The 24,873-nt window shown below is 49.2% G+C and overlaps 1 protein-coding gene across 1 annotated transcript; it reads left to right on the top strand.

Annotated features, from left to right (window-relative positions):
- On the top strand, positions 345 to 24,786 carry OC90 (otoconin 90). Its single transcript, XM_018058105.1, has 16 exons — positions 345 to 365; positions 468 to 537; positions 1,201 to 1,224; positions 3,196 to 3,261; positions 4,746 to 4,802; positions 7,179 to 7,353; positions 9,630 to 9,742; positions 11,909 to 12,037; positions 12,189 to 12,230; positions 13,554 to 13,604; positions 15,717 to 15,764; positions 16,529 to 16,582; positions 19,280 to 19,396; positions 19,987 to 20,158; positions 21,842 to 21,948; positions 24,494 to 24,786. The coding sequence occupies exons 1-16, from the start codon at positions 345 to 347 to the stop codon at positions 24,784 to 24,786; spliced, it is 1,539 nt and encodes a 512-aa protein (XP_017913594.1).

Raw genomic sequence — 24,873 nt, 5'->3', positions numbered from 1 at the left:
AAGAATCTGAAAGTATATATATAGATTATAAATCACTGAGTCATTTTGCTGTACTCCCAGAACTAAAATAATATTGTAAACTACCTATACTTCAACTTAAAAATGGATTAAAAAGTTAAAAAAAAAAGAATACTGCTGGACACACACATGGGTTCCTCAAAACTCAATTTACAAAAGTCAAACTATAGTGCTTGTTAAATTGCTGCCTTTCCCCAAAGTCCATGAACCACTCACAGGTAAGGTGAGCACCGACTTGCTTCACTTTGCTTTCCTGCATCCTTGCTACGTGCCTGGCACACAACAAATGACCATCAATTTAGTGATAAATAAATGAGAGCAGAACTATGTCCTACAAGGAGTGCACGGTGACGGTTCCATTTTACAGATGGATAAACTGAGTTTCAAAGAGGGAATGTGATCTCTTTACTGTCATACTCTTAGGGACCAGGGTGCTTCACCCTCCCCAGTCAATAGAAATTGAATACAGGCTAAACAAGAAATTCAGGCAAGGCTTTGTTGGGGGCTCTGCAGTAGCAGGTGAGAGCAAAAACAAGCAAGTTTCCCTTGCTTGCTGGCTCCAGGAGGGGTGAGTGAATTTGCTCCTTATATGGGGGGTGAGGATAGACGTATGTCCGGGGGTCGGGCCAAAGAGGTGGCTTAGGTGGTTTGGCCTCCCCTTTGGATGGTGTGTGTGTGTGTGTGTGTGTGCGTGTGTGTGTAGTGGGCATGCCCAGTATCCTGTTTTTGCTCCCGACACACTGTTTTTATACTCCAGGCTCTTCAAAACTGGCAGCTGGGGTTTTTGGTCTCTTTCTGTCTTTTGGGTCCAGCATTTGCTCCAACTGAGCATGCACACAGTTATTTTTAGTTTCTTACGGTTTCTTTGTACTAATATTTAGTTGTTCGAGGAGAGGTGTGTCCAGGTGCGAGCATTGCAGCATTGCAGGAAAGAGTACATGGTCCCAGCCGGTCTCATTACTGTTAGTTAAGCCGCTTGCAAGCCTGGGACAGGATCACTTTTGGGCCTTTCTCCTTTCCCTGCACTGCATTTTAGGACAAACAGGTCCTGTGGGGTCTCATGTCCTGGTTTCTGAAAGCATACTCACCATGCTCTGCTGACTTCTTTCCCAGGACACTGTGCCAGTTGATGCCAAGGTCCCTCCCTTTGCTCTGTTGCCATGATTGTGCTTCTCCTCCTAGGAATGCTGATGGCCCCACTCTGCGGTAAGTACTAGTATTTGACTGTATTTCTGGCTTTGTATATATTTACTATGAACACTGGGGTTTCCCAGATGGCGCTAGTGGTAAAGAATCCACCTGTCGGTGCTCAGGGCTGGTGCCCTGGGATGACCCTGGGGAATGGGATGGGGAGGAAGGTGGGAGGGAGGTTCTGGATGGGAACACATGTGCACCTGTGGCTGATTCATGTCGATGTTTGGCAAAAACCACCACAATATTGTAAAGTAATTAGCCTCCAATTAAAAAAAAAAAAAAAGAATCCACCTGTCATGCAAGAGATGCAAAGAGACTTGTGTTCCACCCTTGGGTCGGAAATATCCCCTGGAGAAGGAAATGGCAACTCATTCCGGTATTCTGGTCTGGAAAATCCCATGGGCAGAGGAGCCAGCTGGGCTACAGTCCATGGGGTTGCAAAGAGTGGGGCACGACTGAACGTGCGCACACACACACATGAACCCTGGGCCGTCTTGCCAAATTCCATTTGTTTTACTTATTAGTATTTTTATCCTCTTGCCAGGTGAGTGATGGAAAGCAAACATTAGTGATAAGCTTGAGGGTAAATCCACATTTTGAGCATGGATGTGGGGGATGGGGGTTGAGGTGGGCACCAAGGAGAGCAAAGGGCAGGGGGATCAGTGAGCAAAGGCCTCTCCACCCAACAGTGCATCTCCCCCGCTGCAGACAGCAAAGCCGCTGTCCTTTGCTTTGCTGATTCCCTTGGAGTGTGATGGCCTCTTTGACCCGCAGTCGCTGCCTTGCCCCTTCAAACTAGATTGACTGGTTTGATCTCCTAGCAGCCCAAGGGACTCTCAAGAGTATGTTCAAACCCTAAAGCCATCTAAGTAAGCTCCTTGCTATGAAGAACCTAGACAGTGTATCAAAAAGCAGAGATATCACTTTGCCAACAATGGTCCATATAGTCAAAACTATGGTTTTTCCAGTAGTCAAGTACAGGTGTGAGAGTTGGACCATAAAGAAGGTTGAGCACTGAATAATTGGTGCTTTTAAATTGTGGTGCTAGAGAAGACTCTTGAGAGTCTCTTGGACAGCAAGGAGATCAAACCTGTCAAATCTAAAGGAAATCAACCTTGAATATTAATTGGAAGGACTGATGCTGATGCTGAAGCTCCAGTACTTTGGCCACCTGATGGGAAGAACTGACTCATTGGAAAAGACCCTGATGCTGGGAAAGATTGAAGGCAGGAGGAGAAGGGGACGACAGAGGAGAAGATGGCTGGATAGCATCATCAACTCAATAGACATAAATCTGAGCAAACTCGGGAGATAGTGAAGGACAGAGGAGCCTGGGGTGCTGCAGTCCATGAGGTCACAAGGAATCGGACACAACTTAGTGACTGAACAGCAACAGAGGTCTTCCACCATATCACCACCTTCTCCCCAAGCAACGTTCCTCAAAGCGCAGTTTCTAGACCTGCAACTTTCAAACCAGCTGAGGAGCTTATTAAAAATATCTACTTCTGATATTTACACTGGAGTAAGACTGCAGGATCAGACCTGAGTGAGGGCACAAGGACCATAATTTTTACTGATCTTGCATCCCAGGTGAGATTGATGCTGGTAGTCTGGGGAAAACGCCTGTCCTCAATTATAAACTACTTGGGGTTTGGGGTCTTTTCTGTATCTGTTTTTATTTCCACCAATCCTTCATCTCAAGAAACTCCAAACAAACATGCCATGTAAGTTAAAATTGTATGTTCGTATGAAACAACAGCTTCAAGATAAGTCTCAAAATCTCCATCCCAAACCAGAAGACTACTCCCTTAAGACCAACCAGTATAAAACACTGGGCCACCCTGGTCACTCCAGGCACTAGAAAAACAGATGTAGAATTCAACTTCCCTGCATCCTTATTGCTCTCCCTGCTGCCGCCTCCCAGCCCTCCCCAGCATGTGGGGGTGCCTGTGTTTGTACTAACCTTGTTCTTCTCGTTTATAGGAGGCCACCCTCTTGACACCCCACACCTTCCACATGAGCTGCCTCTGGGACTCTCAGAAAATATCAGTAAGGATCCTTTGCTCTTTCCTTAGGAGACCTAGCTGGGTAGCAAGCTGCCTAGGATATTGGCAGAGAGACTGATCCCTTCTGAATATACCCTAAGTTGCTTAGTGCTATGGCATTTGACAGTACAGTGATTTGAGTAAGACTCCAAAGCATCTCCCTCACAGTTAATTCTGGTGTCTGATGCACCATCAGGCTCTCCTTTGAGACAAAGCACTAAAAATTCTTATCGAAAGACACGGGTCAGCTGGAAGGGGCAACCAGGTGAAGGAAGGAAATGGGCGAATCAATCAGGGTTACACAGTAATTGTCTTGAAAGAACAAAAAGGGCTCAGGTTATCAGAAAAGGGGATCTGTAGTTGTTCCTTGGAGAAGGGAGGGTTTTCCTGGTGCTGGATTGTAAAGAGTTCTCAGGTGGGTTCTTATACAGCCATCGTTGAAGAAGAGAGTACATAGTGAACTAGCTGGTGAGGTTTACCCTGAACTAAAGGTTCATTTCTGACCTTTCAGAGAGATAAGTGGAGTCAACCAAATTATTTATACATGAACCCATGCAGCTAAGCGACCAGTCCCGTCCAGACACATGTTCGTGGCCTCTCTCCAATGGCACAACCCTCATGGGAAGTGCAATGCCCAGGAGGAGGTCTTCTTCAGGTAGATGTTTAGACTCACAAGCCACACTTGGCTTTTAGAAGGATCAAAGTCAGGAAGCACAGTGTGCTAGCAGGCCATGCCAGCCACTCTTCTTTAACAGAAGCCCTGGCATCGATCTACATGGCAGGCCAGGAGATCCTAAGTAACAGCTCAGATACAAGGGGCTCACCTGGAGCAGCCCCAGACCTGCTTTAACCTCAAAGCTGCATTCTCCATAGAAGTCAGTATACCTAGTAACCAGCCCTAAGTATAATTTCTAAAATGCCCAGAAGGGACGATGCCCAATTCAAAAGTCGTCACATTGATGGAGACCCAAAACGATGACTTCCTGCCAGGTGTTTGTAGTTCAGGCATAGTTTCTACCAGTCCAGACAGACCTCACCATCCAGGGGTCTTTTTCATCACTGAGTATTGTTGTGAAGGGCTGACTTGGAATTGGAAGTCTTTTCCATCATTGGAAAGACCCTGATGCTGGGAAAGATTGGAGTCAGGAGGAGAGGGGACAACAGAGGATGAGGTGGTTGGATGGCATCACTGACTCAACAGACATGAATTTGAGAAAACTCCAGGAGATGGTGAAGGACAGGGAAGCCTGGCATGCTGCAATCCACAGGGTCACAAAGAATCAGACATCACTGAGCGACTGAACAATAACAACACAGCTCAATTTTTATCTTATCAGGTTTCCATGGCAACCTGTGTTACTAGAAAGTTAGCCCAAGGTCAAATCTATCCTTAGAGAAGGAGTTTTACTCACTCTTCCTGAAGAGGGTGGACAGGGAAAGGAAAGGGGAGAACCCAACTCTAATGTATTATCTCTTCCTTCCACTTAGATATGACTTTCTTCAATGGGATGTTTAAAAATGTGGAAGGTGTGGCCGAAATTTTTGGTGAGTTAAATCTGAACTTGCTTTTATCCCCTGGGTGTTAGGGCATGGGTGTGTGTGTGGGAAATCTAAGGAAATTAACAGGACTTGGGGGTCTGCCCTCTGAGCTCCCATGGCCTCCCCTGCAAGCTCCAAACAACACGATCAGATTCTGATGTGAATGGTAGCACCTTTTATCGTAGGGTGAGTCACTGAGGGACGAGCTGGTTTCGTTGTGCTTCATTCATTCTCACTGACCACAGCCTGGTCAGGAGGGGAATGGCATCCCTCTTTTCCAGGCAAAGGAGTTGAGGGAATTGCCCAGCCACACAACCAGAAGGGACAAGGTCTTCTCTGGGTCCAGAGCTTGGTCCTCTTACACTGGAGTAGTTTTCCTTCTCAACCAGTAACTATACATAAAGTTTGAGAAACATTCCTTGGATCAGTTCTATATCTATTATGCGACTACCAATTGCACGATGCTGCGGGTGCTGTGATGATTCCGAGCCTTAATAACTAAAAGTACCCGAAACAAGATTATTATATGATGGACACAAGCAAGGTGGCTCTGTGTTGCCTATTAGATTAGACTATGCTAGGTTTAAAAGTGCACTTAAAATGTGTAAATGACTAAGTGCAGGTCTTGAATGAAAATGCATGTTTCCATACACACACACACACATACACACACACACACGTAAACCCTAGATGGACTTTTCCTATCAAAGTAGAACCTTTTATCATGTTTCTGATTAGACTGTGTGGAAACAAAACATGGGTAGGGAAGTTTGAATGAGGTAGGAAGAAACTAGCAGAGTGGTGAACAGTCAAGGTGGATGTGATCCTCACAACTTTGGATCTCCCCAAAAGAAAGCTGAGCACTGAAGAATTGATGCTTTTGAACTGTGGTGCTGGAGAAGACTCTTGAGAGTCCCTTGGACTCCAAGGAAATCCAACCCGTCCATCCTAAAGATCAGTCCTGAATATTCAGTGGAAGGACTGATGCTGGAGCTGAAACTCCAATACTTTGGCCACCTGATGGGAAGAACTGACTCATTGCAAAAGACCCTGATGCTGGGAAAGATTGGAGACAGGAAGAGAAGGGGATGACAGAGAATGAGATGCTTGGATGGCATCACCGACTCGATGGACATAAGTGTGAGTAGGCTCCGGGAGTTGGTGATGGACAGGGAGGCCTGGCGTACTGCAATCCATGGGGTCGCAAAGAGCAAGACACAACTGAGTGACTGAACTGAACTGAAGCTCTTTTTGATCATCCTATGCATTTAAATTGGTGCTACGGGATCATCTCATTAAGTATTTAATGACCCCCCCCCCCACCAGGCAGAGAGAGTGAGCATGAGATGTAGAGTCATAAAGCTGATGACGTTTGCAAGAGCATTTTGTTTGGGACAAGTCATCATCGCTGGTGGATACCTCAGGAGTATCTCTGACCTTTGGTTTTTTTACCTGTGAAAGGGAGGTGACAGAATAGGGTCTGTCTTTCAGAATGAACAAGACATTTATGGGATCATTGACCGTGAAAGCTTTTCATAGCATTACTCACTCCATCAATTTTAACTACTGTGCTGTTTAAAGCATCTAACTGTTTTTGGCACATAACAGGTAACCCCAGATTATTAGTGTCTATACTCCTTTTTTTCCCCCTTGGGCTGATTTATAGTTCTTTATTGCTATGAGTGTATCATTTGGGATCCATTCGGGAAACTAGTAGGGACTTAAATAATAAAGACATTTAATGATCTCACATGAGCCGTCTGAAGGCACAAGGACTGATATAGTAGCTCAAAACAGGCATCTGAGACCCAGCAGGCTCGTTTTATCTTGCCCCACTGCTCCCTTGGACATAATAGTTTTTCAGCTTCAGATATGGGGCCTCATGGTTGCAAAGTGGTTGCTGCAGTTCCAGCCCAGCATATCCTCACCACATTCAAGGAAGAAGAAAATTGTAGGTCAGAAAGGCCCTCTTCTATGTCTTTATGCTTTATTAGGAAAGGAATATTTCTCCAAAGCTTCTAACTGACTACCCCTGAAGTTTTTTGGGTCATACATGGTTTTCATGGTCAGCCCTAGACCAACCTTATCACAGAAGCTTGAGATTACCATGATGAGCTGAGAATAATTATTAAACATCCCTAGGGGCTTCGGAAGGAGGCTCGCCTTCCTTGAGTACTTTTCAGTTTTGTTGGTAAGGCAGAAGGACGAATGGCTGTTGAGAGGCAACCAACAGGGACCGCAGCTTGTAAACCCACCTCCCTTCAATTGTCTAGAAGTCCTGGTATGCAGTGGGTGCTTAGTAGGTGAGGAGGTTCTATCCCCCTCAGAAGGGGGCTCCCTCTTCAACTCTGGCTCCTGGTGCCCCCTGCTCCCCTCCCCCAGACTGCCTGGGCTCCCACTTCACCTGGCTGCAGGCCGTCTTCACCAACTTCCCTGCGCTGCTCCAGTTTGTGAATGGTATGAGGTGCGTGGCTGGGCTCTGCCCCCGGGACTTTGAGGACTACGGCTGTGCCTGCAGGTTTGAGATGGAAGGGCTGCCTGTGGACCAGTCTGACAGGTGAGCAAGACCAAAGGTGAGCTCAAGGAGGCCCGGCTGAGCCTTAGGCAGAGCTCAGGTGCAGAAGGCTCCCTGGTCCGTGCTTCTGTGTGCAGGTGTATATGGGCGTGTGTAATACAATTTGAAATCTTAGAAGCATTCAGCATTAGCAAGGATACGGCAAATAGCTACTGGTAGCCGGAGGGTCAGTTAGGACAATGTGCTGATATCTGTCAGAGTTTGGGGGCTTCCCTGATGGCTCAGCAGTAAAGAATCTGCCTGCAATGCAGGAGACTCAGGAAGCTTGAGTTGGATCCTTGGGTTGAGAAGATGCCCTAGAGCAGGAAATGGCAACTCATTCCAGTATTCTTGCCTGAAAACCCGAAGGACAGAGGAGCCTGGTGGGCTGCAGTCCATGGGGTCACAAAGAGTCGGACACGACTGAGTGACTGAGGCTGCACGCATGTTAGAGTTTTAAGCAGATCACCTATAACCCAGTAATTCCCATTTTCTGTTCCTTAGGGACCTGACCTTGGGCAAATTATTTTACTTCCTTATGTTCTAGTTTATTTGTCAATTAAATGGAGGTAATAAAAACACGTACCTCATAGAGTTATTATTTGGGATCACACGACCAAATACAAGCTAATGTGATGGAAATCTGCCTGGCTTATTGTTTTCAAGGGTATTAGTGATTGATAACAACAGCAACAAGATTAGTAGTGCTGCATTAGTAGTGATGATAGTAGTAGCAACAATATTAGTAGTAACAGCTGTCATAGTAGCTACAGCAGTATTAATAGTAATAGCAGCGATAGCAACAGAAGCAGTACTCGTACACCTGCGATGGTGTTGGTGTTAGTAGTAGTAACAACAGTAGTAGAACAGTCGCTGTAGGAGCTGTAGTAATAAGAATAGTAGGAGCAATAGCTGCAGTACTAATAAAACTGCTACTAGGGTTTAGGGGTTGGGTTAGTAATAGTAGGAGTAACAGTAGCAGTAATAGAGGTAGCAGTAGTAGTTAAAGTAGAAAGAGAAGTAGCAGTAGTGGAAGTACCACCACTACTACTAGCAGTCATATTATAGCAGAAATCAGAGCCATGGAAACTGCAGCAGTGTGGAAGTGGGAAACTGAACCCATGTCTCACCTTTACTCTGGGACCATGTCCACACCTCACTGGTATTATGCATGCGTGCTAAGTCACTTCAGTTGTGTCCGACTCTTTGTGACCCTTTGGACCATAGCCCGCCAGGCTCCTCTGTCCATGGGATTCTCCAGGCCCAGGATTCGAACCTGCGTCTCTTACGTCTCCTGCACTAGCAGGTGGGTTCTTTTCCACTGGTGCCGCCTGGGAAGCCCCACTGGTGCTATATTTGTGCCCAACTCTAGGGTGATGGAGTGTGTGCCTTCATCTACACAGACTCCGAGAAGGTAGGGAAGGATTCCCATTGGTGTAAGCTGTTTCTGGACCAGAGGGCAGTCTTCCATCCCTGGGACCACAAGCCAGCTCACTGACATTCAGAAAGGGAGGAACTGATTCCATTCGGGGCATGGTGCCAGGACCATTTCTGGGAACGTGTTTTCCTTTCAGGTCCTCTCTTGCCACTTCTTTTAGTTATTAAAATACTGAGCAGACCTAGAAGTCAAAAAAATAAAGCAGCAATTCATCACTATGTGAATGATCAAAGTGTTGATGACCGAAACTGGCAGAACGGTGCGTCACACCCAATTTCAGTGACTTTACACAGTGCAATTGATGGAGGTGGGAATTTCCAGACTTCTGGGAGACAGATTATTTCCACCTTGAACTTGCTCGCCAGAGCCCAGAAATAATTGCTGTAGTTTTATTGAGTGTTTACCGCATGGTAGGGTCTATATTGACATTCTATTGACCTTACCAGATTTTTATGTTAGGTAGTGTCAGAAACGGCAGCTTGCCCAAGGCCATCAGCTGCCTGTGTGTTTTTCCTTCTTGCGTCGGGCTCCACTGTCCTCCTGCTTGCTCTACAAGAGCCACCTGACTCAGTTGTTTGATGTCAGCCTCTCTCTGTGATCAATCTTGACCTTGGCAAGTTACAGAGCTCCGTGTGTCTCAGTTTTCAAGTACGTAAATGCTGACAGCAATAACATCACCTGCTGCATGGGTAACGCAATTCAAATCCAAACATGATGTGTGTGCGCACACACTGAGGACTGAAACAGGTCACTGCCAGGAACCGTCCGGAGACACTGAATGATGGTGTGCCGCCTGCCCGTGTTCTAACCCACACTCTCATTCCGATCCTTCCTGCCGCAGCTGCTGCTTCCAGCATCGCAGGTGCTACGAGGAGGCCGCTGAGATGGACTGTCTGCAAGACCCTGCCAAGCTTAGCACAGATGTCAACTGCGTCAGCAAGAGTATCTCGTGTGGTGAGCGGCTCCAGGTGTCCCAGGAGACTGGGCTGAGAAACGACAGTTCAGAGACTCCAGGCCCGGGCTCCCAGGGTCCACCCTCCGCATCGTCACCATTGCCTGCATCTCTGTGGGCACTTACAGCCCCGCCAGATCTGTGGCAACTGCACCTTGCCTGCAGTAGAGGGCCCACTGCATGCTTTCTGAATTGAAACAACAGTTGCTCAGCAGATTATCTGATTTACAATTCTATGCTTGTACCAACCCTGGAAGCTTGGGGAGGGCAAACAGTTTGCTACTTAGGCACTGTGTGATTTCGGGGAGGGAGTACCCTGACCTTCTACTTAACAACTCAGATCCTCAGAAGGGGGAGGACAGAGCCTGCTTCAGAGATTTGTTATAAAAATTAAGTAATGCTTAAATGTAGAACGGTGTTACATTTAAATTTTTTAAACAGTGTTAAATGTCAAACAATATGGAGACTGGCATCTGTTGAGAATGCAGTGATGGTGGAAGTGGAGGCAGACGCCACGATGGATGAATAAGGCTGGGGTGCTTGTTTATAAGAATCAGACACTTGTATGTTCAAGTCTCAGCTCTCCACCTTACCTGCTGTGTGACTCCAGGGATTTTACTTCGTGTCTCTGAACAATCCTGGCAGAAGAAGTAGAGTAGGCCAAAGCAGAGAGGGAAGAGGACCACAAGATGGGGTACTGCATTAGAGCCAGCCTTTTTGAGTGCCTGTTACATGTTGTGGATAGTATACACAGCAACTCTGGTTGTCCTAACAACTCTGTTAGATAGGGGTCGTCATCCCCAGTGTTCAGACAAGGACAGAAAGGCTCAGAGAAATTAAATAATAACTCTCCCAAAGTCACATAGCTGCCAAGTGGCAAAGCCAGAGTTTGAACCCAGGTTTGACTGGCCTCTCAGTCCAGGTAATGCCAACTGGCAGGTGTTTGGAGCGTCGGGAAGGGTGTAAATCACTAGGTGAGGAGCACAGTGAACCAGGGAACCATGGCTTGTTTGCTCACTCACCCAACACGCACACGCTGAGCGCCCCACCAAGTGCAAGGCAATCACCTACATGTCGGCGGTGCCCTGATCGGGGATTTCCTCTCGCTGTCAGACACTGACAATGTCAGAAAGGAACCATATGGTGCATTAGGAAGTGCTAAGATCTGGGGAGGAAAATTCATCCGAGGAGAGGCACAGAGAGACCTGGGGAGGGGGTTTAATAAGAAAGTCGGCTGAACCCTCCCTGTGAGCATGGCAGTTGCGTGAAGATCGAGAGGAGGGGGAAGCCGCCTGTGGCTTCTCAGGAGAAGAGCAGATGGAGGAAGCGGCCCGCGGCGGACCCGGGCTCCAGGGGCCTGGTGCATCAGGAATGAGGGGGACAGCAGGTCAGAAGTGGGGTGACAAGGGAGGAGTGAAAGGAGGTGAGGTCTGAGAAGGAACAGGAGGTAGTGGTTTTTACTTTGAGTGAAGACGTTGATGGAGGATTCTGAACACACACAAAAAGGCGTGGTTTGACCTGAGCCCTAAAGACTGTTCTGGCCCCTCAATGGTGACAAGAGGCTGAGCAACAGGGGAGGAGGCGGGGGCCTAGTACGGCCTCTGCTGGAAGCCAGGCAGGACGGTGGGGGTGGATAGAAGGTGGGGGTGGAGAGAAGGTGGGGGTGGAGAGAAGGTGGGGGTGCGTTGTTGCTGTTGTTTAGTTGCTTGGTTGCACCTGACTCTTTGCCACCCGTGGACTGTAGCCCGCCAGGCTCCTTTGCCCGTGGGATTCCCCAGGCAAGAATAGTGGAGTGGGGGTTGCCATTCCCTTCTCCAGGGGATCGTTCCAACCCAGGAATCGAACCTGCATCTCCTGCATTGGCAGGCGTACTCTTTACCACTGAGCTGCCAGGAAAGCCCAGGGCTGCATGATCAGATTCATACAGGTTGAAAGCAGAGCTGGTAGGGTGGCCTAGTGGATGGGGTGTGAGTGTGGGAGAAAAGTGCCTTTGGCTCCCAGGCTGGACCACACAGCGGAAGGGATGGAGCCGTCATGGATGAGCTGAAGGGAACTGCAAGAGAAGCAGGGTGGTGGGGGCAAGTCAGGAGTCAGTTTGAGCATTTGCATCACCCCTTGGGAGTCCCAGTGAGCTCGTCCCATCTGCTCTGTCCTTGCTCTGTGTACAGAATCCAGGGACACCTGTGAGCACCTGCTGTGTACCTGCGATAAGGCTGCCATAGAGTGCTTGGCTCGGTCCAGTGTCAACTCTTCCCTGAACCTTCTGGACACGTCCTTCTGTCTGGTTCAGCCTCCAGGTAGGAAGACCCAGGCCTGGCATCATTGCTAGGGATGGTGATCTGGGGTGGGAGCTGGTCAGAGACCATCATCGCTGTGTTTCTTCAGATGCCCCAGTCCAGAGCCTTCTAACATCCCCAAACCCACTTCTCCAATATGCTTTCTTTGCAGAGACAACCAGCAAGGAGGAGCTGCTGACAGTCCTGCCCAGAGGTAAGACCTCTTCGGGAAGCCACTCTTGCTTGGACCACAGGGCCTTGGTTACAGATGGGAGTGGATGGATTAGGGTTAGGTTGAGGAGCTGGAGTGACCGGTGGCATTGAAGGCGTGTCCACTTCCCCCAGCTAGAGACACCATTGAAGTGTGAAGTGAAGTTGTTCAGTTGGGTCCGACTCTTTGCAACTCCATAGACTGTAGCCTACCAGCCTCCTCCATCCATGGGATTTTCCAGGCAAGAGTACTGAAGTGGGTTGCCATTTCCTTCTGATAAATTCAGTCCATAGCCAGCATCAAATGGCCCTTGCTAGGTAGGCAGGTGTGAATTTAATCCTGTTAGGATGAAGACCCCAGGTTCTTCCTCTCTGTCTATATCTGTGAGCAGGACATGGTTCAGCGCTCAGACAGGGCAAGGCCCTTCCGGCCGGGTGACCTCTTGGTGGCTGAGGCCTCCTGGGGACAGACTGGCTGCCTCCCCCGTCTGCCCCCCAGAGCCTGCGGCCCAAGGAGCCACCTGGGCCCAGGTGGGGACTCCCTGAAGAGGAGGTTGTTTTCTTTATGTCACTTTTCAGGACAGGGTGGGCTCTTCATAACTGTCTACTGAACAAAGCAAGGGATGGTTCTAAGTCTAAAACATGCGTCTTATGAAAAAAAGTGAGAGTTAAGTTTATGCACATTATTCCTTGTCTGCCAAATTCCCCACAATCTCTCAGTCCCAACCTCGTGGGTACCAGAGGATGGGAAGTTCAAGGTGCACCTTGGCCGAGCATCCTTCCTTTCCTGGGGCTGCAGTCTCTTTCTCAGAACTAGTCCTGGCGTGTTTGCTAAAAAGGAAGTTGGTGTGACTGTGTGTGCTGTGGATGTGGGTGTGTCCGTGCCTATATGTGTGTGGATTTGTGTATGAGCATGTGTAGGTGTGCGTGTGTGGACGTGTGTGGGGGTTGTGTGTGCATGTGGTGTCTCTATGGACCTTCTGAGTGCAGCACTCTTTTCTCTCTGGCATCCCGTGTGAATAGCAGTCTTCTCGGGTGGGGACCACAGTGCATAGCCACAAGCCTTCAGGGTTTGCAGCCCTTTGGTTGCAACAGCCTGTGGCTGATGGTGTCACTTTCCCCACAAGAACCAGCACTGACTGGAGCCCCTCCTGAGCGGGGGCCCTGCTGGGCACCCCTAGGTCCTGGGCTAGGGTGCAAGAGGCAGGACGAGCAGCCCCTTTGGGAACATCTTTGCCAGCCCCATCCCTCCTCCCTTGCCCAGCCTGTCCTTGGGGATCCTTGGCGCTTTCATCACCCATTGCTCCCGGGGTCTCTCTTTCCCCAGTGGTTCCTGTCGAGCCCACGGACTCCAGCCTCATGGCCATCTCGGGAGAAGGTGAGCACAGGGGACCGGTGGGGACCCCAAATACCCGTGTTTTGATGGTGCCATCTGCTTGCTTGCTGAGATTGGCTACCTAAAATTCCCCCAACCTGGGCTTGCAGTGGAACCACCTCAGGAACATTCCAGAGTCCCCCTACTTCCTTTTGACCCACAGATCTCTTTTCTACTTGCTCAGCTTTCTCCCACAACTCCTAGTCCCATCTCAGGAGAATTACCAGTTAAAACACAGGACCCACACCCTCGACCATCTGACCTTGAACTTCAGATGAACAATGAATGCTGTGTTCATATAAGTGTGTCCCAGAATTTGCATGAGCCCTACTTCTACTAAAAATATATTGTTCGTGGGAAATCCAAATGTAACCGGGCTTCCTGGCTTTTTATTTGCTGAATCTGGCAGCTCATCCCCGCGGGGAGATCCCACTGCACACCCGCTGCCTACAGTTTTGCTTCTTGTTCTCTTTTGCTGCTGCTTCTGCAAGGTTAGAAGCAGAGGCTCATGGGCTCATCCTCCGTGTCTAAGATCATGTCATCCCCAACCGCTCCCAGATAGCCTGTGCCTTGGAGTCCTGGTCCTGAGAATACAGGAAAGGGCACCAACACCAAACCAAAGCTCCACCATACACCCTGCCCCCAAGAGGCCGCCACGCCCAGCATGACTGGCAGCGGCCACGTCCCTTTGAAATTTAGGATAATGGAAATTTCTTGGCTGTCCAGTGTTTAAGACTTCAAGGTCCCAATGCACAGGTTCGATCCTTGGTTGAGGAACTAAGGTCTTGCATTACTGCACAGCAGGGACAAAAGCAAACAAAAAAAGAATAAATAAAAAAAGTGAGCATAAGCTACGGGTTTCCTGGCCCCACCAGACAATCACAGAATAACCCCCAATTCATACATTTTCCACTTTCTTCAACCAGAATTCTTATTCCCCTTGTGACATGACCCTGGGATAGACTCAAAGTAAATAAGGTTCCTCAAGGAGTCTGGAGTCTAAGTAGAGGAAGAGAGTGGATGCACTCACATCTTTGCCCCCCAACACACACTCAACGTCTTCGCACCCATGACCTCTGCAGTGTCCACAAATGCCCTCTGAGGAGGAAGCCTTAATGTGGGCTCAAAAATCAATCACATGAGTGCCGACAGGACAGTTTGTGAGGGTTTGCAGCTGTTCTCACCATTATGGGGTGAAATTATGTTTTGGAGTCAGGCAGATTTGGGATGGATTCCTGACTCTCCTATTTTTCAGCTATGTGACTTGGGAAGCATGGTTTAACCTCTCTGAGTTTCATTTTGCACAGGAATCAGTTTTTTTTGGTCTTTTTTTTCCAGGTTAAGAGCCAGATAGTAAATATTTTAGACTTGGGGGCAAGAAGATCTTTTTCACAACTACTCAACTCTACCATTGCTGCAGGAAAGCAGCCATAGACAGTCTGTAACTGGATGGGTGTGGTTGTGGTGCCAATAAAACTTTATTGACAAAAATGAGCTGAGGGCCAGGTCGTAGTTTACCAATCCCTGGAAAAGGGTGACTGTTGCTATTCTTTGGGGAGACAGAAGAATTCAATGAGACAGAGCACAGGAAGATTCTGGGCCAGCATCTTGTTCCAAAAATTCTGATGTGGCTACAAAAAAAGCACACACAATGTCAAACCACAAGCAGGATACTGGGAGACTGAAACTATGTAATCTCATTTAATGCTCATAAAATTCTATGAAATAATTACTATAATCTCCATATTCAGATGGTATATTGAGATGGAGAGAGAAGCCGTCAAAACCCAGAGTTGGTGGGAGGGTTGAGATTTGAAGCTGCCGCTTCCTCCATCCTTGTTTTTACACCTACGTTTCCTCTTAAGCTGCCTTCCCAGACAAAGCCATTCCAACCAGGGAAAATACTGGCTGTTTCTCCCAGAGTGGTCACTTGCTGGTCTCTCTGTCTAAACACAAGACGGGCCCTTATCTGGCCTCTTGTCCACTGAGTTGAGAAGTAATGGAGCCATAAACCAGACAGAGTCCCTGATCAGATTGCCATGGGTCTTCTCTCCTCTGCCCGGCTAAGGTGCTGAGCTGGGTTGGTAATTGAGATTTGATTATTTCTTTTCACAGTGGCATCTGAGACCAGAGCTGACCAACTGATCACGCTCTCCAGGACAAGTAAGCAGAAGGGACTTCAGAGGAGGGCACCCAGTAGAAAATGCCATCTCGGTATTTGTGCTGAGTTCTGGTGACCGACTTCCCAGGTGGCTCAGTGGTAAAGAATCCCTGCCAGTGCAGGAGACGTGGGTTCGATCCCTGGGTCAGGAAGATCCCCTGGAGTAGGAACTGGCAACCCACTCCAGTGTTCTTGCCTGGAAAATCCCATGGACAGAGGGGAGACTAGTGGGCGATAGTCCATGGGGTCACAAAGAGTCAGACACAACCGAGCACGCGCACATGCGTGCGCGCGAGCACACACACACACACACACTCTGGTGACCACCATTTGACAGGGTCTGGAGTAAATATTATTGTGCCCATTCTGCAAATTATATAGGAAATCAAGACTCTGGGGTATTAAAAACTCTAAGTCATTATAGCCTTGACTTCTGGACTGGTTTCTAACCCAAGACTTCAGAATGTAAGATTTGTCTTCTTTCTGTTATACAGTTGTGATTTCATAGAGAACAAAGTCTTATCTAAAAATAGATGGGCCAAGATGTCATCAAGATAATTAACCTGTTTACTTTGTTCGTGGTGATTAACAACCATGGTTCTATTTTTTAAAAATACTTATCTATCTGTTTGTCCCTTGGGAAGTGACCAGGGGCAGAGCAAGGAGCATGTTGCCTCCTGTGCCCAGGGGATGGGAGCCGCCTCTGGACACTAAGATGGGACAGACTGGAGTTAGTGCTCACTCCCTGTCTCTCCCTCTGGGACAGAACCAGGTGGAGACCAGGAAGGCGTGGAGGACTCTGGGACCACACCTTCTCCAGGTAGGCATGCTCAGCTTCTCCCACCTTTGCATACGTTGTCGTCCCCTGTACATTTATCGTGTGCTCCCCCAAATGAGAGAAATCACTGAAGCCAATTTACTTTTAAATCCCCTCCTCTACAAAAATTACCCCCTTTACCAAAACATAGACAAAGTGAAATCAAAAGATCCATTAATAGGAAGATACAGAAACCTACCTGCTAAAGAGATGCATTTAGAAAAACATACAGACAACTATACTTGGTTGTCTATTTAAATTCACAGAATACAAATAGCTACTTTTAATATTTGAAGATGTTTTCTTTCAGTCTCTACTCAACCCAGAGTAAGCACATCTGTAACATAAATAAAATGAATTTGAGATCACTTGGCAGCTATGGTTTCACAGTCTGAGTTGTATCACTTCATACAATGAGATGATATTCACCTGGCATGAAGTATTTTTCTGTAACATGGCTTTTACAGGCTGTGCAACAGTTCCTTATGTGGAATCCTATAATTTATTTAACCAATTATTTCTAACATGTGTTATTATAAATAATAGATATGCACTTTCTTTATGCCTATGCACTTCTGATTAATTTGTCAGGGTAAATACCTAGAAGTTGAATTGCTGTATAAAAGATGTAATCATTTCAGGGCTTTCAATATGTCACCATATTGCCCTGGAGAAAAACTGAATCAATTTACACTCACAGACGCATTCCAGGGGCCAATAGTGGGTACTATTTAAGAACAATAGAACGAAAACCCTCTAGTTTTTAATAGAAAAAAATGGTAGCTCATTATTTTCCATTGTTCCCTCTGATTAAAATTAAACGTGGTGTTTTTTTTATACCTGAGCTGGGCTGGCCCCTCTCACCCTGGGGCTGCTTGTCCAGGCATGGACTTCAGGATAAACTGAGCTCCACTCCGATTTGTGCAGAAGCGATGGGGCATTTTAAAGGCTGATGAGGGAGGAGGAAGAGGAAACTATTAGGAGCTCCTGCAGACCCAGAAAAGTGGAAAATTCCAAAGAGAGGGTAGGGGCTGTTTTCTGAGACCTGTTCGGCAAGGTGGGTGTGGATGGAAAGCAATGAGTTCTCTTGACTGCCTTGAGCTTTCTCGGACAGGACCTTAAGGCAGAACAGAGCTGGGTCATCCCAGGGACAAGGCTTTCCTTGAGTGTTAGAAACCAGGCTAGGGTTTGTTTGGTGGCTCAGATGGTAAAGAATCTGCCTGCAATGTAGGAGAGTGGGGTTCGATCCCTGGGTTGGGAAGATTCCCCAGAGAAGGGAATGGCTACCCACTCCAGTATTCTTGTCTGGAGAGTCCCCATGGACAGAGGAGCCTGGTGGGCTACAGTCCATGGGGTCACAAAGAGTCAGACATGACTGAGTGACTAATACTAGAATTTGGTTAAGGCTCTTAGTGTGGGGAGTGCAGAGAGCTTGCAGTGCTCATGGGCTAAGGTCGAGGGAGGGCTCAGAGGGGCCTGACTGAAGTTTGGTCAAGGAGAGTCTTTGTCTGTTTCCAGCTCTCTGGAGTGTGGTAGAAAGTCACCATTTAATGGGTTTCCACTTGTGGGGCTGGAGACCTGAACAGGATGCTAACCTTAGGAGGCTGAGGTTATGATAAGGTTCCTCAAGGGCTGCTTCTAACCCATCAGGACCAGAGAGTTGAGCAAGCAGAGACAGGAGCCCGGCTGTGTGAAGAAAACCAATATGGTGCGTCTGGGGAAGGACTGCAAGTTAGAGGTCCAGGCCTTACCCTGAGCTCTGGGGACTGAGCCTGGGTCAGCGGACGAGTGGGGTAGAGCATCCTGATGCTCCTTTGGTCTGGACCAGACTGGGCTGGAGATCTGGCCTGGGGCTGGAGACCTTCCTGCCTGCAGCCAAGGGGGCAGGTGACACACGAGAGTGAAGGGAGGTCCAAGAGGCAGGACCACATCGCTGGCAGCCTTGTGGGCGGTGGAAGGGACTTTGCACTTAACTCTGAGCACGAAGAGAGGCTAACGCGGTTTTGAAGAGTTCGAAGAAGAGTTTTGCTTGCCTGCGTGATTTTGTGCTGAGAACCAGTTTAATGTCTCCATCATTCTTTTTTCTCTTCACTTGTGAGCATCTTGGTGGGCCTTTACCTGGCAGGCGCATGATAGTAAACATAACACCCATATAGGCTTGAGAGGTTGTGACGTTTCTTGCCCCCAAGATGTCATCCACATGTTCTAGCTTGGGTCCCAACAGTTTTAACATCAATGTGGAAAATTCGGAAATTCTCACGTAGCAGCCAAGGATCCCTGAGGCTCTGCCCTGGCTGTCTGCAGACCCAGGCTGAGGACACTCTCTCTCCTGATGCTTTATCTGAATTTGGCCTTGAGCATGTGTCCATCTGCAAATCTCTTCTTGAACCACTTTTTTAAAATTAAATTTTTTATTCTTTTTAACACCAAAAAACATTTTGAATTGGGGTGTGGCCAGTTAACAATGTTGTAAGTCTCAGGTGAACAGGGATGGGACATACATATACACGTATTCATTCTCCACCCAACCCTTCTCCCGTCCAGGCTGTCACATAACATTGAGCAGAGTTCCAGGTGCTATATAATAGGTTTTTGTTGGTTATTCATTTTAAATATGTGCACATGACCTTCCCAAAGTCCTTAACTTCCCTCGAAGTTAATCACTTGTTAAATATGGACCATAAAGACGTGTGTTTTCAGGGTCTTCAGAAATTGTTGCCACAGCGAAAGGTGTAACCGTCGTCCCCGCTGGCATTAAATCTTTGGGCTTGGCTGTATCGTCCATCAAAAGCGGTCCCGAGGAGACATCTAGGAAAGGTGAGCAGAAGCAGAGAGGTGTCTATCCTCTCCCGGTCTTAAGATCTTCTTATGAGTGGGGTGGTTCATCAAGGCACTTAGGTCACCTTAAGGCACTGCGGACCATCCCACTCGGTGCCACTAGAGGGCGCCATCTCTCCTGCTGCATGAGCGCCTTTAGTCATCAGCTGCTGGAGGCTGAACCGGGAAAGGAACCGCTGACAGAGGGCTCTTGTCGCTCCTATTGGCTGAGAAAGAAAGAGCTCGGCATCGTCTGCACCGTGGTTTGCTGGAAAGAATGAAACACTTGGGTTTTGATGGTGCTCCTCCTTGGCTCTTCTTCCTCAGGCGCCTTAGCAAAGGCCCCGCACCTGCAAAGGGCCACAGCTGGTGGGACACACACAGGAGGACTGGGCTCATTCTTGGGCAAGACACTGGCAAGGCGCTGCTCAGGCCTCCCTCTGGGCTTTGTGGTCCTCCCCACTCTGACCTTGTGACGATGGGGTTTGCAAGGTGGACTTTTGCTTGGCTTAGCCCAGGTTGCAGGGCGAGGAGGAGGGGAGGGGAGAAGGAGGGCAGAGAGAGACAGAAACGAGAGTCCTGTTTCTCAGCCTGTGACAGGCTCACTGTCCTGCATCCGGGAAGCGGGGACCACACACGGGTGAGGTCACAGCTTGGAGAGATGCTCTTCTGTCTGACATCCCGGTGCCCTGAGGACTTTGAATCCTATGGCTGTTACTGTGGGCAGGAAGGACAAGGGGAGCCGAGGGACGCCCTGGACAGGTACGTCGGTCATCACTTCAGGCTCATAGGGTTGCATTAGCACGCTCAGCAGGGCTTGTTGCCATGACAACCCCTTTGTCCTGATGAGCAGGAGAGGCTCCAATACTGACTTGTTTGAGGTCATTCAGCCATAAAGGGACAGAGCCAGACAGATTCAGATCTTTTGATATGGGAGTCTAGAGTTCCAACACGAGTACTACCCAGCTGCTCTAAAAGGGTTGATCTGCAAAGACACCTCAGAAAACCCCTAATATGCCTATTTAAACAATGAGTAACGTGTAGAATTGGGTTTCCTAGGTGGCTCAGTGGTAAAGAATCCACCTACCAATGCAGGAGATGTGGGTTTGATTCCTGGGTCAGGAAGATCCCTTGGAGGAGGAGATGGCAACCCACTCCCGTATTCTTGCCTTGAAAATTCCATGGACAGAGGAGCCTGGTGGGCTACAGGGTCCATGGGGTCACAGAATGAGACACCACTTAGGGACTAAACAGCAACAACAGCAACATGTAGAACTGGGGTCTTCAGTTGCTTTGCTCTGCAAGAGAACACGTTGAAATGAGCTTCTCAACAACTTTTAAGTTTAATTGTCAAATTCTGTGCCTACTGCTCTTGGAAGAACTTCCACTGACCTCATGCACTGATTAATGTATTCATTCATTAATATAGGCATTCAGCCTACGTTTGCTGTGCTTTTGCTCTGTGTCTGGCACTGTGCTAGGCGGTAGAGACATATAAAGGACTAAACTTATACAAAGCAGATCATAACAGATTGCCTCCGGAGCTTGCAGAGTGAGGGATATGGACAGTTCAACGAAATGCCACCCACTGTAACATATGCGGTCAGACACAGGGGAAACGATGGGGGACGCAACCTGGAGATGAGCTAGGGAAAGATTCTGAGAGTAGAACTGGTTGAGTTTAAAGACTGATTGCACCTGAAGACTCACCCAGTTCACAGCCAGTTAGAGCTCTAGTGAAATGGTGTACACTGCCCACACGCTCCGATGGTGAAGTTACCTAGGGAGGATTGAAAACTATATCACAAGTTTCCTTGGACTGGGAGGGACACTGAAGGAGATTGTGAGGCTTTATGGGGCCAGATGGGTGAGTCTGAAAAGCAAGATCATGATTCAAACCCATGTTGCCTGAGATCTTGCTCTTTGTTAGCCACTTCCTTAGATGCAGTTCTTTACACTCAGGATAGTTACTCTGTTCTCTTTTAAGGCTGGGGACATAGGGGATACCCTGTGGATGTAGGATTAACTGTTCTGTTGTATAAAAGGTTGGCGGGAGTGTGTCACTGCTAGCCCATGTGGTACTTTCGTATCTACTAAAACTGGTACCCTTTCCTCAAGACTCTCTCTGTTAGAAGAGTATTGTAACAAATATGCAAGTCGCCTATCTTTTCAGTCAACAGTCATGATAAAAATACAAAAAATTTTTTTTACAATTACAAGATGCTTCCGGTGTGATGGACACTGCCTTTGATGTGGCATCCTGGTACAGTCCGCAGCCTGAACAATCGTACATGGTGGCCCTTGTGTGTACCAGTCAGCCCTGTGTGCGCTGGAAAGGAGGGGCTGACTACCGTCACTACTTTAGGGAGTGTGGGAGAACTAAGCCTGGAGGGAGTTCTGAGGGCCGCGGGGGCTCGGGCAGTAAACGATTTTCCTTGCTGTTAGGTGCTGTCTGTCCCATCACTGCTGCCTGGAGCAGGTGAGAAGACTGGGCTGTCTGCTCGAGAGGCTTCCTCAGTCGCCGGTGCTGTGCGTGGACGGTACCCCCCAGTGTAAGTGCTGCGGGCCAGCACAGTGGGTTGTTCTTTCATTCAGCTCAGCATGGGGACCACAGCTCATCTGACAGATGCTTCCACAATCACTTGTTCACCTCTAATGTGACTTATGTACTCTGAGGCACATATTAGTACCCTTATTCCACTGAGGAGGGGACTCAAGTTCAAGAAGCCAAGTCAGCTGACCAAAGTCACTGAGCCTGTGAGAGCAGGTGGGGACTAATGTCACAACCCACAGTTATTCAGGGCTTCCCACGTGCTCTTCTGAGTTCTGGAGTTCATCCTCACTTCAGTCCTATGAGGTAGCCCCAGGAGCCTGCCCATTTTACGGATGAGGCAACTGAGGTCCAGGATCACACAGGTAGGAAGAGGTAATAGAACTGGGGTTGGGACTGTGAAACCATAATTCACTGTGCGAGTGGCTCTCTCTTCCTAAAAACAGAACACTTTCCCCACGGGGTCTCCTGAAGAACCCCACAGGAAAGAGGAAGTGACTCCGGCTGCAGAGAGGGGTGGGCCTGCATATCCATTCCTCCCAGTGGTGGAAGCCGGAGGTGCCTTCGTGGCCATTCAGGGTCTGGGGGGTGGCGGTGGAGCCATTCGGAAAGAGCCTGACCGCCAGGAGCCTCATTGTGCCGGGCTTGCTGCAGGACTGACTTCGTCTACATCTGACTGCTACGCCAGTGGGTGCAGTTCCCTTAGGCTTCACAGCTTAAAAGGAAACGGTCCCGTAGCATTTCTCGAGAGCCGTGTGGGGGGCCGTGTCACCCTCACTTTTCATCTGGGGAAGCCCCGGGCTGAGTGCCCCTCCCTCCCTGGGCGCCCAGCCTCGGAGGGCCCCGTGCGCCTCTTGCCTCCCGGGAGCTCTGGGCTTTACATGTTACACAGTCAGTCATTCAGCCCTTCACTCACCCACCTGTGTGCTTCTCCAAAAAGCCGCCACCAGGAATGAGAAACGCCGCGAACAGACAGGGTCCCTGCCTTGAATCACTCTCAGGCGGGAACAGAGATAAGCATAGGACTCTGTAGTCTTACTGGAGCGCGGGGATAGGGGCTTTGAACCCGCGGAGTGCGGCAGCCAGGATGGGAGAAGTTGGCAGAAGTAAGAAGGGGCAGTGAGGTGAGGTTTTCCAGAGGTTAACAGGTTCCCCTGATGCCCATGCTGGGTGTGTGTTTTTAAAAAAGAAGCGGGGAGGGGAGGGGAGAGACAAGTTGTGGCATTCGGGGAACTCCCGAGTCTGGGAATGACACGAGGTTCCGTCTTTCGGGAACAGAAAGTGGAGGCGGTGGGACTGTGAGGGCGCAACGTGAGGCTGATCAGACACGCAAGGCTGAAAGCCTTCCGCTTCCTCCTGTAGGCGGTGAGGGGCAGGGGCGGGGTTAGAGCCGTGAGTGACGGGATGAGAGGATCACTGTTCTCGGGGATGCCGTCATGCCTCGGGTCCCACCCGCTCAGCTTAAGGTGCCTGCAGCCCTCTGGTCTCAGTGAACCCGGGAACGCTGTGGTGTCACTTCCAACTTCTCGGGGGCTTCAGAGAACCAGTTCCAACCCTCTGTGAGCTGTGAGCGCGGTTTCCTGGCGCGGACACAAGGGCCGGGGTGTAAGAGCCGAACCCCTTGCAGCAGCTCTGGGCGGTCCTCCGCGAGGGGCAGGGGCCGAAGCTGGAGCGGCTCTGGGGAACCGGCCGCCGCCTCTTTCCGCTCTTCGTCTGTTTCTCCCTGTGTCGGAGATTTGGAGGGTCGGTGTGATGAAAAAAGTCTGGTTGATCTGGTTGATGAGTGCTTCATGGTAGTATCAGACCAAAAAGAAAACAGACCCAGTACAGACCCAACAGACCCAGGCAGTCTTTGGGCATCCCTGGTGGCTCAGACGGTAAAGAATCCACCTGCAGTGCAGGAGATCTGGGTTCCATCCCTGGGTTGGGAAGATCCCCTGGAGAAGTGAATGGCAACTCACTCCAGTATTCTTGCCTGGAGAATCCCATGGACAGAGGAGCCTGGTGGGCTACAGTCCCTGGGGTCGCAAAGAGTCGGACAAGACCAAGCGACTAACACCAATACGTCTTTGAAAACCACAGACAAGGATACCATTTGTAGAATGCTTGTCTATGTCTGAGCAACTTCAAACACATTCATTCTTTTGGATCACGCGGATGGTCCGCGCTCCACCCCTACTGCAGGCAACTGAAACAGTCAAGAAATGTGGGGTCACCAGACTGGGCAAATAAAAATACAAATTGTAAAATATATACATATTATATATATATATATATATTTCTGCTGTGATAGAAGCACAGGGTGGGATTTGATGGGAGCCCACAGGAAAGACACCCCCTTTAAGCTGGGCGAGGAGTGGAGGGGTTGCCAAGTGGTTTGGTGATGGACAAGTATGAGTCAACCAGGAGGACGAAGTTAAGAGTATTCCCAGTAGAGGAAGCAGCGCATGCAGGATCAAGACGTTCAAGACGGAGGGAGGAGGCCGGGCCGGAGGGGGCCAGTGTACCGCGGCGGCTCAGGCTGCTCCTCTGTCCTTGCCCCTCAGGTGTGGGGTGGAACCTGTGTGCGAAGCTGCTCTGCGCCTGTGACCAGTCAGCGGCCGAGTGCATGGCCTCTGCCTTCTACAACCAAAGCCTCCAGTTGGCAGGCAGTCGCGAGTGCCAGGGCGACCGGCCGAATTGTGAGGGCAGCGGGAATGCGGCTTCCGCCCCGGCCTCCAGCTCCGAGGAGGACAGCGAGGAGTCCTTACCCTTCACGGAGGTCCTGAGAAGAACCAGAAGTTTCCTGGGGAAGCCGCTGGGTCTCGTGGGGACCAGGCCACCGTACGGCCCGAGATAGACGCCCAGAGGATGTGAGCAGCACACCCTGTGGGTCAGCCCCTCCTGCTCCTGTGGCCTCTCTGGGCCCGTCTCATCCTCCATATCC

Source organism: Capra hircus, chromosome 14 (genome assembly GCF_001704415.2).
Source record: "Capra hircus breed San Clemente chromosome 14, ASM170441v1, whole genome shotgun sequence".
Lineage (NCBI taxonomy): Eukaryota > Metazoa > Chordata > Mammalia > Artiodactyla > Bovidae > Capra > Capra hircus.
The sequence above is the reverse complement of the archived record's forward strand: the minus strand, read 5'-3'. Positions and strand labels throughout refer to the sequence as shown.